At 39.7% G+C, this 12,286-nt stretch overlaps 1 protein-coding gene across 8 annotated transcripts in view; it reads right to left on the bottom strand.

Annotated features, from left to right (window-relative positions):
• The window catches only part of RPS6KA5 (ribosomal protein S6 kinase A5), a 177,230-nt gene that overhangs the window by 15,735 nt on the left and 149,209 nt on the right, over positions 1 to 12,286 (bottom strand). For all 8 annotated transcript variants that reach the window (XM_030319783.2, XM_030319779.2, XM_030319781.1 and 5 more), the window contains 6 exons: positions 12,046 to 12,196; positions 8,660 to 8,821; positions 6,607 to 6,732; positions 5,603 to 5,736; positions 4,814 to 4,907; positions 1,112 to 1,282 (listed from right to left, as the gene is read on the bottom strand). In XM_030319783.2, coding sequence (XP_030175643.1) covers positions 1,112 to 1,282; positions 4,814 to 4,907; positions 5,603 to 5,736; positions 6,607 to 6,732; positions 8,660 to 8,821; positions 12,046 to 12,196 — 838 coding nt within the window. The remainder of the gene's footprint in view (positions 1 to 1,111; positions 1,283 to 4,813; positions 4,908 to 5,602; positions 5,737 to 6,606; positions 6,733 to 8,659; positions 8,822 to 12,045; positions 12,197 to 12,286) is intronic.

Here is a 12,286-nt window from a genome sequence, read left to right on the forward strand (position 1 = left end):
GCTACCACAGTTGCAAGTTCATGAAACACAGTTCACTTTTGATTAATTACTAGTAATATGGATAACAGTAATAGGAAGTCCAGGGACAGAAGTTTATGTGCTTTAGAATCAGTTGATTACACTTGGATGCACAGAATTCCACTTTTAAAACACCCTCTTCCTACCAATGATCCAAGATACTTAAAAAGGCAAAAAAACAAAAACAAAAACAAAAACAAAAAAAACGGTGCTTTTGGAGACATAGTCTTTTGTGGTCTAACACAAAAAACAGACTCCAAATAAATTATTATTTTAAGAATATTTGAAAATGCTTTATCAACACGTGGTAATTACAAATGAATCTATTTTAAAGAGGAAATATGTATAATTTTGCAGATGGTAAAGGATGAGTCACTGTTGTCCTTTTATAAATCACTGGGTTTTGCTTTTCAATTTTCATTATTATTTTGATGATTTCCTAAAAGGGGGGGATTTTCATATTTTTGATACTACAAAGGGACATTCTAGAGCTAGAACCTTCTTTACTAACCTTTTGACAGAAGAAATATATAAAAAGCTGCTACTTTTGCATGGCTACACAATTCTATAAATACAGTACATGAGCAAAGACATATAAGGTTGGTATGGCTAATTAAATCAAGACAATTCTTTATGTTTAAGTACTTAGAACAGAATTCTATACATTCCTATTCATGAGCTAATCAATTTGATTACAAAAATGAGAAACAAGCTTTCAAAATACATCATTAAAAAAATAAACCTCTAAAATGGTACACATATAGGAGGGATATTATTTTCTGCTACAAAAATTTCCATAGCTATTTTTAGCCCACAACTGTTGCATAAAGTATTTCTTCCATAAAAGGCTCTCACACTTACAAATATAACCTCAAGATGATCTGCTGGCAAAAAAAAAAAAAAAAAAAAAAAAAAGACAAATTTATTTTAGACTAGAATAGAAAAGAAAAAAAAAAATCCCAGAAACAGGATATCTGCAAGTATCTATTTAGCAGGAAGCCCTAAAAACAAAACAAGAAAAGCCCACACATACTCGGGGGGATATTCAGTAATGAGGCGAGGCTGAGTTACACGAGAGCACGTCACTTTATACCTCGGGTTTCAGGTCTCTGTGCACCACGCCGACATCATGCATGTGGCTTACAGCTGAAACGAGCTTCCGCATGATGTAGCTGGCTTCGGTCTCACTGAAGTGCTTCTTTTTCTTAATACGTTCAAACAGCTCTCCCCCGTTCAGAAGTTCCATCACCAGAAATGTGTGAAGCTAGAGAAGAAAAAAGATTAATGTGGAGGGCTTTCATGAAGAGAAGTGTATTTATGTATGAAACATTCCTTGACTATTAACTATCACCAATACATTTAGAGAATCCCTTGGTAAAATAATCAACAGCAGTCCGTAATATTTTAGAGGAAAGAATCGAAGGGTAATGTGGCTTTTTTAGAATTCTATTTTGGTAATGGAAAATTTCAAGAACTGCAGTGAAATCTTTATATATCCTTTCCTTGACTAATTCTTTCATTTGAATGCCATTCCAACCCTCTTGATCAAGTTTACATAGCTTTCTTTTTAAAGTGTGACCTGGCACTGATAATAATGTGAAATCGTCTGCTTTAAATAATATAGAAGATTAATGACAGAGAATGGGCAACTGCCCACGGGAGGCCTGACACACCCAATGAATAGCAAATTTATCTTTTCAAAAAGGTGTTTCATGATGTCACTTTGAACCTCCTGTCAGACCTCAACAGATTAGTTTCAGGGTTCCTTGTTAATACCCACGGCAAATACCCATAACTCACTGCCTTTTTTTTTTTTTAAATAATTGCTTTGGATACCAATGGCATTATCTTAAAGAGTTTAAAAAGTTATTTATTTACTATGCTTTGCACACATGTCCATAAAGAAAATAACTCAGGAGCAACTGAAAAGCAAAAGAACTGTATCAGCTCTCAAATGAACACAAACATGTTGTTTAAAGAAGATAGCCAATCACCAGATTCAGGTGCTATGCATTACAGAACCAACATCACTTGACAAATATGTTTCTTTTCGAATTAGCAAAATCCTCCCCGAAAGAAAAAGCTTCATAATTATCCTGTACAAACTGGGCGAATTTTAAAAGGAGAACATTTTTAATAAGAGAATTGCTTCCAGCCTACCAGAGATCAAGCTAATTTGAGTTTCTACGTATGACAAACCAGGTCAACACTGAAGGTCTGTTACAAACATCTGCCAGTGACTAACAAACAATGGAATGGTTTAAAAGATGGGCTTTAGGGATGCCTGGGTGGCTCAGTCGGTTAAGTGTCCAACTCTTGATTTGGGCTTAGGTCATGAGCTCCTGGTTCGTGGGTTTCAGCCCCGCATTTGGCTCCGCACTGATGGTGTGGAGCCTGCTTGGGATTCTGTCTCCCTCTTTCTCTGCCCCTCCCCTGCTCTCTATCTCTCTCTCTCAAAATAAATGAATAAACATTAAAACATTTTTTTAAAGATAGGTTTTAGAATCAACCCTGGATCTGAATGCTGCTTCTGCTACTTACTTATGACCTTGGGGATGCTACTTAACCTCTATAACTTTAGGACCCTTGCCAATAAAATGTAGATAACAGTGAGAAAATGTTTATGAGACAGTTGACTAACGGCCTTCCAGAGATGTCCGTGTCCTAATCCCCAGAACCTGTGGATGTTACCTGATATGGCAAAGGGATTTTGTGGACGTGATTAAGGATCTTGAGCTGGGAGGACTGTCTAAATTATCCATCAGAGCCAACAGTATGGGATGGGACTATGGAAACAAGAGATTGGAGAGATATACAGAAGGGTCACGAGCCAAGGAAGGTGGACAGTCTCCAGAAGCTAAAAAAGGCCAGCAAATGGATTGTCCCTTGGAGCCTCCAGAAGGAACCAGCCCTGCCAACACCCAGACGTTATACCAGTGAGACTGATTTTGACCTTCTGATCTCCAGACTGCAAGATTATAAATTGGTAGTGTGTAGGTATGTGGTAATTTGTTACAGCAGCTATAGGAAACGAATACAAATCATCGCACACAAAGTGAACTATATGCTGCACACCCAGAGGCTGAAGACCCACCCTAATCAATTTCACCCCTCCGTCAAAGAGAAGACTGTGTGTACTTGGGGATGATCTAGGCAACTGTGTCACCAACATGGAAAGAAATCACCCCAGGTATCAACAACTGGGCAGCAGAATGATTATATATTTGTACTAGTAGATACAAGGTCACATCGTGAGACAACTCACATTCAGTAACTCTTTAATATAAAAATAGCAAACAATAAATTTAACCTGTGGCATAAGTAACAAGGGAGGGATGCAGTTCCTGAGATCTGACATCCACCAGAACATAAGAGCTGGGATGAAGCTGGGCCCAAGTGCAAACACCAGAGGGGGGTGTCGAAGGTCATCCACCAGTCCCTTGACTTGTTATGTGAATCATCTTCAGGAGGAGACTGTCCGGGCTCCTTTTAGGCACCTCCAGTGGATGGGGGACTCACTACCTCCACTGCAGTCAGGTGGCCCCATGAGGTGGCCGCAGTAGGAGCACGAGTCCTCCTCTCAAAGACCTGCCTTTTCTGACTACGAGAGCCAAAGAGAAAGGAGATGACGATGTTATTTTTGGGTGCTCGCTCACCTGCTGGGAGAACCGGGCCATGTTGCTGCCTCCCCTAAGGCAGCAGAGCAGAGTAATTAAAAGCTTGTTCTGCAGTCGGACTGCTTGGGTTCAGAGCCCGGCGTTACCACTTACAAGCTGTGAGATCCTGTTACTTAACTTCTCAGAGTTTCAGTTTTCCCACCTGGTGGAGTTACCTTATATAAGGACTGAATCGCGCATGTGGAGTCTGGGACGGTACCTGGACCATGTAAGGTATGCAATACTAAAGGGCGGCAGTCACTGTGGCTAAGCTGTATCATTCCAGTGCTCTGGGAACTTTCAGTGTGGTGGAGAACTGGGCCTCGGCCTACCCAGGACATGCTGTTACAGCAGCACAGTGGAGGTGGCCCAGATTTTCCCGACTAGATGCTTATGGCCCTGCTGTGTGACCATGGACAGGGCTCATGACCCTTCTGAGTCTGCTTCTTCTTTGGTAAAGCTAGGGTCAGCTGCATCCAGGACTGGTATCAGCTTTTGTGCTTAGCATGCTGTCTCAAGTAGGACTGTGTCTCCCCCCCCAGTCTCAGGGGGAAATGTGTCAACAATGGAGCAACTATTGTCATGGAGGTTGGCGGTGGAGGGGCTGAGGAGACACGGACTTGACACATTCCTCCCACATCCAGAGGTACGTGCTTCTGCGCGGGGTCCTGTTGCAAAGCAGGACCTGGCCTGTGGTCTGAGTGAACGTGCCATCTGGAGAGGAAAGGGGGTACCCTTGCCCTTCTGCTTCATCTTTGTTCTGGAGCTTGCACTAACTAGGCTTAAACTCTAAATCCTATTCTAGAAGTGAAAAGAAAGTCAAAGGCTGATCGTTAACTGACTACTGAGAAGTCCAGGGATTAAGCTGCAGCGGGCCGCAGCTGAGCCGGTGGGAGGCCCAGCAGCTGTGACCCACCCTGCCCTCTGCCCTTCATCCATGTCACATATGCCCATGACTGAGTGAGAAGAGCAGAAGTGAAAGCGTGCACTGGTTTTGGGGGTGGGTAAGAAGTTTCTCTGCCCTCTCTGGTGGCTGGGTCGTATCCCATTATCTCTGACTCTGACCCCGGCAGTTGCAACTCAACTGGAAAAAAGAACTCTGTGTGAGTCAGTAGGGACAGAAAAATAGTGTGAGATACCTGGTCGTGGAAAACTTCATGCAGCTTCACGATATTGGGGTGTCCTTCACAGAGTTTCAGGGCTGTTATTTCTTTCTGAGTATTGGCCTCCATCCTGCAGGGATGAAAGTGATTAGTCTCCACGTACGTACCTTCTTCACCAAGTTTTCATGTCCATATTATCCCAGCCCTAGTTTTGTGTTTATTTACAGCGTGTTCAGAATGTAAGTGTTCAAGTATCACAATGAGGTTTCCATGACAGTAATGAATCATACCACCCACCAGGACAAGTAATGCATTATTCCTGAGAAAATGATTACTTCTGAGTCAGAAAAGAGCCCATCATGAAGAAATGGGTGCCTCACTTGCCTGACATTTTGGTAGTAAGAATACACAATCATGGAAGTAATAATGAGTTCCCAAAACAACTAGCTGGCTCCCAAAAGCTGCCAGAAAATTGCTAAGTAATTTCAGAAAAAAAAAAATTCAGATACACAACTATTAGGAGTGGCAACAGCTGTCGAAATGAATGGGGCAAGTCTGATTATCACTGCCACGGAAAATGTTCTCACGGTAGACTCGAAAGCCTGTCACGCCATGATTTACGTCCCAAATGGATTACTTTACCAGCAAACATCTATTAGAGTCAGAAGATAATGGATCAGCTAATGAGCTGAATGGCTACACCCAGGGTTAAAAAGCTTTGCAAGAAACCACTGATTTCAAAATAAAAATCCTAATTTACAGAATTCCTTGACCAGGATGAGTCCATACAAAAGAATGCCAAAGGATGCCAGAAATGGTCCCTACCTTTTGCTGATTATTTTGACTGCGAACGCTTGGTTACTTTTTTTGTGTATGCACTTTCGACATATTGAGAAACTTCCCTCTCCCAGCGGCTTGTCCTTCAGGTCTAGGTCATAGTGTTGATAGAATGGGGAGTCCTGATAAGAAACCAATATCATTTACCTTAAGAGAATACTAGGAACTGAGGCGCCTGGGTGGCTCAGTTGGTTGGGCATCTGACTCTAGATATCGGCTCAGGTCATGGTTTCACGGTTTGGGAGTTCGAGCCCTGCACTGGGCTCTGCACGGACAGCATGGAGCCTGCTTAGGATTCTCTCTCTCTCTTTCTTTCTCTCTCTCTCTCTCTCCCTCCCTCCCTCTCTCTCTGCCCCTCCCCGATTGTGTGCTCTCTCTCTCAAAATAAATAAAAAGAAACTTAAAAAAAAAAAAAAGAAAATACTAGGAACACAGAGGGATAAATAACAGAGTAAAAGAACATTATTATTTCTTTTAATATTTATTTTTGTGTGTAAGAGAGAGAGAGAGAGAGAGGGCATGAGCAGGGGAGGTGCAGACAGGGAGGGGGACAGAGGATCTGAAGTGGGCTCTGTGCTGACAGAAGCGAGCCCAACACAGGGCTCGAGCGCAAGAACCACGAGATCATGACCTGAGTGGAGTCGGATGTTCCAGCGACTGAGCCAACCAGGCACCCCTAAAGAACATTATTAATGTTAATAGATATGCATGGAATATATTTATATGCTTCCAAGATTCAGCTTGCTTTAGATCATTTCTACTTTCATTTGTATAATTTTTTAAGATATATAATTTGCTATCACTGTAAAAAGGAGTTCATTGAAATGGATGTGACTAATTCTCTAGGGCAAACATTGCTATTTCCATTTATTCATTTCTTAAAATTGCACCTTACTCAAATGGTAAGCCTATTAAATTCATTGGCCTTGACAATGTTAATTAGCATTGGTATTTAAATCATAACTGTATCATTTAATTAAGCACATGTATACCTTCATCATTGCGCTCCTGGCGACACTCGTCACTCCAGGACGATCAACTCCTGTGTGGAACTGAAGAGGATCTATGACGGCCGCGTTCCGCTTGAACAGAATGGAAGGAGCGACAAAGGAATAGCCCTAAGAAAGAAAAGGAAGAGTAAGGAACAAGGGTTTGCAATTTTCCAGTTTAGCACAGTCCAGATTGTAATAATGTTTTTCACTCTCTGTGAAAAACATTCAAATATGTGTGGAGATGAATCTAATTTTATTTTATTTGCAATCTAAAATGCAAATCAATGGAGATTTCAAATCAATGGAGACAAACTTTTCCGAAGGAGATAATGCCATCTTCTGGTAGAATTAAACCAATTCAGAATTAAAGGCAGAAAAACCTTCTGTCCAATTCCACTCCCAATATCTGACTCAGAGATGGAGTTCTTTCACATTGCTGATGAAAGTTCACTTAGGAATGCAACTAGCTTCTCAAAAAAGGTACAGTTAAGGTATTAAACAAAGTGGCCCAAGGGTTATCATTTTTCAAGCTCAAAAAATAGCAAGTTTCACTACAGCGAGTTTCTAATTTAGCAATTATTTGACTCTGATTAGATTTCCTTAGACTAAAAATTTCAAATGGAGTTTTGGAAAAGAAATAAAAATCAAATGGCAGAACGACGTGCCAGAATGAACCAAAAGTGGTATAATGACAGATGATAAATCTGCTCAAGCTAGAACACTCACTAGTTCAAAGAACATTTTTGAAACATCTACTATGTGCTCAGCCACGTGCTAGACATTAGTGTTATTAAGGTCCGGAGACACAGCCCAGGTGACCAGATGAAGCCATACTTATGGCATACTTATGGGGGTCCAGAAGTGAATCTCTGATAGCATTTAATAGTCTTTAATGGTTTTAATAGCTTTCTGATACCATTTAATAGTATAAGTCTGAGAAAGACCTTTTTCTCAGTATAAAATCTTCCCTAATTCTTTTTTAGGAGTTGGAAAACAGTTAAGATTTCTCACTGAAGATAAAGAATAAGATAACACTTTTTATGAACCGAAGACAATTTTATATGCTAGAGGTAAAATGAAGTAGTACTTTTCTATAAAAGAAACTGAAGAGAAATAAAATTTCAAGTAAAAAAATCAACACTTCTTTACATAAAGAACTTGGAAATGCAAGCTGGTGCAGCCACTCTGAAAAACAGGATGGAGTTCCTCAAAAAACTAAAATAGAACTACCCTACGACCCAGCAATTGCACCACTAGGTATTTATCCAAAGGATACAGGTGTGCTATTTCAAAGGGGCACATGCACCCCAATATCTATAGCAGCACTATCGACAATAGCCGAAGTATGGCAAGAGCCCACATGTCCATCGATGGATGAATGGATAAAGAAGATGTGGTGGATATAGATATAGATATAGATATAGATATAGATATAGATATAGATATAGATATAGATATATAGATATAGATACAATGGAGTATTGGCAATCAAAAAGAATGAAATCTTGCCATTTGCAACTACGTGGATGGAACTGGAGGGTATTATGCTAAGTGAAATTAGTCAGAGAAAGACAAAAATCATATGACTTCACTCATATGAGGACTTTAAGAGACAAAACAGATGAACATAAGGGAAGGGAAACAAAAATAATATCAAAACAGGGAGGGGGACAAAACCGAAGAGACTCATAAATATGGAGAACAAACTGAGGGTTATGGGAGGAGTTGTGGGAGGGGGATGGGCTGAATGGGTAAGGGGCACTAAGGAATCTACTCCTGAAATCAGTGTTGCACTAGATGCTAACTAATTTGGATGTAAATTTAAAAAAATAAAAAAATAAATGAAAAAAAAAAAACAACACGTAAGTAATATCTACTATGTCACAGACCGTAAGCTTCAGTTAATAATTTGCAACATCTCCATATTTAATCATTTTGAAGAGATTAGAGAATCTTGCTTTTAAGATGCCAAGAACACTTATATGGGAAAATTAATCTTTTCTTTCACAGCACATCCGGCCGCCGCACAGGAGCGCCCTCTCTTGGAGATTACCTGAAACAGCCTCTCGGAGCTCTGGGGCAGCGCAGCAGGGGAGTACGTGGGATCCATCTCTGTGAACTCTTCTGCAAAGTTACTCACATCTAATTCATCTCGGATGACCGGCTTAAATGGGGCGGGCACTTTTTTGGCAGCTAGATCGTCCCAATTTATTTTCTGAAACAGAAAAAGAATATGGGTACAAAGTAGAGACCAGCAGAGTGGAAATAGTTTCTGAGACTAACACAGATGGATTAGGATTTTAATTAGTCAACAGGGAAAGGGCACATCTTTCAAACCAATGATTATAAATATGTTTTTTTCCCAAGCATGAGCACATTTTCTGACTGCAGTTTATTGCTGCATTCAATGCTATGCCTGAATCAGGAGACTGCCTTCCGTCACTGTGGGGTCTGGCCGTATCCTCCGGGGGGCACCAGGATATCCTAATTCACCCATAGGGAAAGCAGAAAAATTACTTTTGTCCTGAAGGTGTGAGGCCAGAACATATAAAACTGAATGATGACAAAGGGCTTTTCAATGCTCTATGAATATGAATGCTGACTCTAATATTCCTATTTTCTAGAGACAAAGTTAGGTAGCTTTCTTCCTAGACCTGCTTTTCCTCCTGGTCATCTGGACAGACTAGAAAATAAACTCACTATAAGTCATGCACTTGTTTACGTCTGTAAGTTTAAATGATCCTATCATACTGATATAATCACCCTTTTCTCATTTAAGTCTGTATCCTAGCTTTTTAAATACTGCTTCTTGTCTCCCCCATGGGATAATCCAAGCCCCCTCTCCCCCCATGCCAGACAATTGTTGTCTGATAAATAGAGGCAACTCTGTGCTCTATTTTCTTTGTGCTCCTTCTGTCACTTAAAACAACCTCAGATAATACTTACTGAATCAAATCCCACAGCTATTCTATTAACATATTTCTTCAAATCTAAGATGTCCTCATTCATAGTGAGATATGCCATGATTTCATGTACCATGAAGAAAGAAAAGGCATTATGAAGTAGAATGGTTAAGCTGTCCATTGTAAGACGCATTCTGATTTCAGAGACAGTGGATGACGTTCAGGAAGTTTAATCAACTAACGAAAAAATGTTTTTATTATGCCCTCTTGTGGAGGCAATGGAGAAAAAAAAATCATTAGATTACAGATCTTCAAGTTTTTCAGCCAGCGTGGGCTTTAGAGACCAATTAGCTCATCTCCTTTAGACCCAGATGGAAACTGAAGCCTGAAAGTAAGAACTAACCTTCTCACTTAAACATTAGCTCATGGAAGGGTCAGTCTCTTGATTTTCTCGTTAGCGCTCTGTCCTCCGTGTGGCTGTAATGTTTTCCATTACAAGCATATGATTTGTGCTTGGCTATTTATACATACATTAAGAGAAACTTCTAGAGGAAAGGGGTAATTTAAAGAAATATATTGTTAGCAGGAGAATGTTTAGTATGTAGAAAATTGATCGCTGTTATGTTCCTCTCCACGTCCTCTCCATTTAGGTCTTTACAAGTTGGATTCTGGTCTTTCCTAAAGAGTCCTTGTCATTTAAAAAGCAAAGCCATTAAAGAACCTAAAATTACTATTTCAAGCTATAGAAAAATTTCCGTAATATGAAAGACATATTGTAGTATTCACAAATATAGTGAACTGTAGTGAAAAAGATCCTAGGAAAATATGATGGGGGTATTTTGCTTGAGCACTTTCTTGAATTTTACATTGTTAAATTTTCAGCCACATTTCTCAACAAGGTATTTGAAATAGTTTGTTCAACTATTAATCTTTGTAAGCCATGCTAATTTATGAAATGTACACATTGAGAAGTTAATTTTATTCTAAATGTATTTGTTACTGAACTTCTGTAAGATGTGTGGTAACATATTTTTAAATGGGTTACAACTGAGAGACTGGTGCTCTTTTTTTGAGTATAGAAATACAGAGAGGGGGGCTCAGTTGGTTAAGCGTCCAACTCTTGATTTTGACTCAGGTCATGATCCCAGGGTTGTGGAATCAAACCCCCTGTCACACCCTATGCTGAGCATGGAACCTGTGGAATTGTCTCTCTCTCTCTCTCTCTCTCTCTCTCTCTCTCTCTGCCCCTCCCCGCCACTCGTGCTCTGTCTCTCTCTCTCTCTCTAAAACAAAATTTAAAAATACGTCACACACAAAAAAGATAAGAAATACAGAGAGGTAATTCTTATTCTCAACCATTACTTGTTTTTCTAGATTTAAAAAACAATAGACAACACAGAGGTTACTCTAGGGCAGTTTTCTTTTGTTATGTTAGGCGTTTTCATTTGCTCTGGTGATAATACTGTAAAAGCTCAGTTTGCAGAATAAAAATAAAACCCAGATGGTCCCTTTAGACCATAAATATTTAAGTCATGCTTACTGAGGTGATGAAATTTTTTAAAAGTCCTAAGTTCAGGGTTTTAAAAACTGAGGTCATAGTATCCTGGGTTGACTACTCAGACTTAAATAGCTAGCCAACTCAGCCAATTTAATTCTTTTCCCCCAGTTATCTAAAATTTTGGAGTTCTTTTGTTCGTTTTACTAAAGTGAGCAAACTAAGTTAAGCACATGTATTGGTGCTCTGTAGAATGGTCTCATTAGGTTTCTTCAGAATAAGCAATAAGTAAGTAAGTAAGTAAGTAAATAAATAAATAAATAAATAAATAAATAAATAAATCTATGTTACAGATACGTAACTGAGAAATAGGTACATTTTAAATTTTCTGTGATTGCTCCCGAGAAAAGGAGAAAGCATGAAATCACTGTCTAAAGGGCAAAACACACTGGTGGGAATGGCTCATGAACTGAGAGAAAAGTAAAAAATAAAAGCTTCTTCAGTCCATATGCCTAAATTTCAAGATCATAAATAGAAACCAATACTCAAAACTCGAACCAATAAGCATATGGAAGACTGAACGCCATTATGGTCCTCCCCACTCTCACTTCATTTAGGCAGAAAAAGACCATTTAGGTGTCTCTAAGTAGAATTCTTTTTTTTTTTTAAATGTTAACTTATTTTGAGAGAGTGAGAGTGAAAGCGGGGGAGGGGCAGAGAGAGAGGGAGACAGAAGCTCCCAAGCAGGCTCTGTGCTGACAGCAGAGAGCCTGATGTGGGTCTCGAATTCACAAATTGTGAGATCACGTCCTGAGTCAAAGTCAGACGCTTAACTGACTGAGCCACCCAGATGCCCCTCCAAGGAGAATTCTGATCCTAGGATTCCTACAGGGTCCCTGCTATTTAAAAAAAAAGGTACAGTGTATGTGAAGATAGGGAGCAAATGTCTCCAAAAGGGGCCATGTTCACTCATTTCATGAAGAATGCCAAGCACCCTGCAAATAGCAGGCCATATAAAACCATCTGTTCAATAAATTTCACCTGAAAAAAGAGATGTTCTTTGATTTCATCCGCATCACGTGGACCACATCCCAATCTTTTCTTGGGATCTTTCATCAAAAGACGCTGAATCAGGTCTTTAGCTAAAGCACTCATTTCTTGAGGATATGGAGGCTCGCTTTTTAATATTCTCCTGTTGACAGATAAAACTTGCTATTAAAACAACCAGAGGATGAAGTTACAGTGACGATATTCTTAGCAAGACAAGTACTGTGCCACACAC

Source organism: Lynx canadensis, chromosome B3, assembly GCF_007474595.2.
Source record: "Lynx canadensis isolate LIC74 chromosome B3, mLynCan4.pri.v2, whole genome shotgun sequence".
In the NCBI taxonomy this organism is placed as follows: Eukaryota; Metazoa; Chordata; class Mammalia; order Carnivora; family Felidae; genus Lynx; species Lynx canadensis.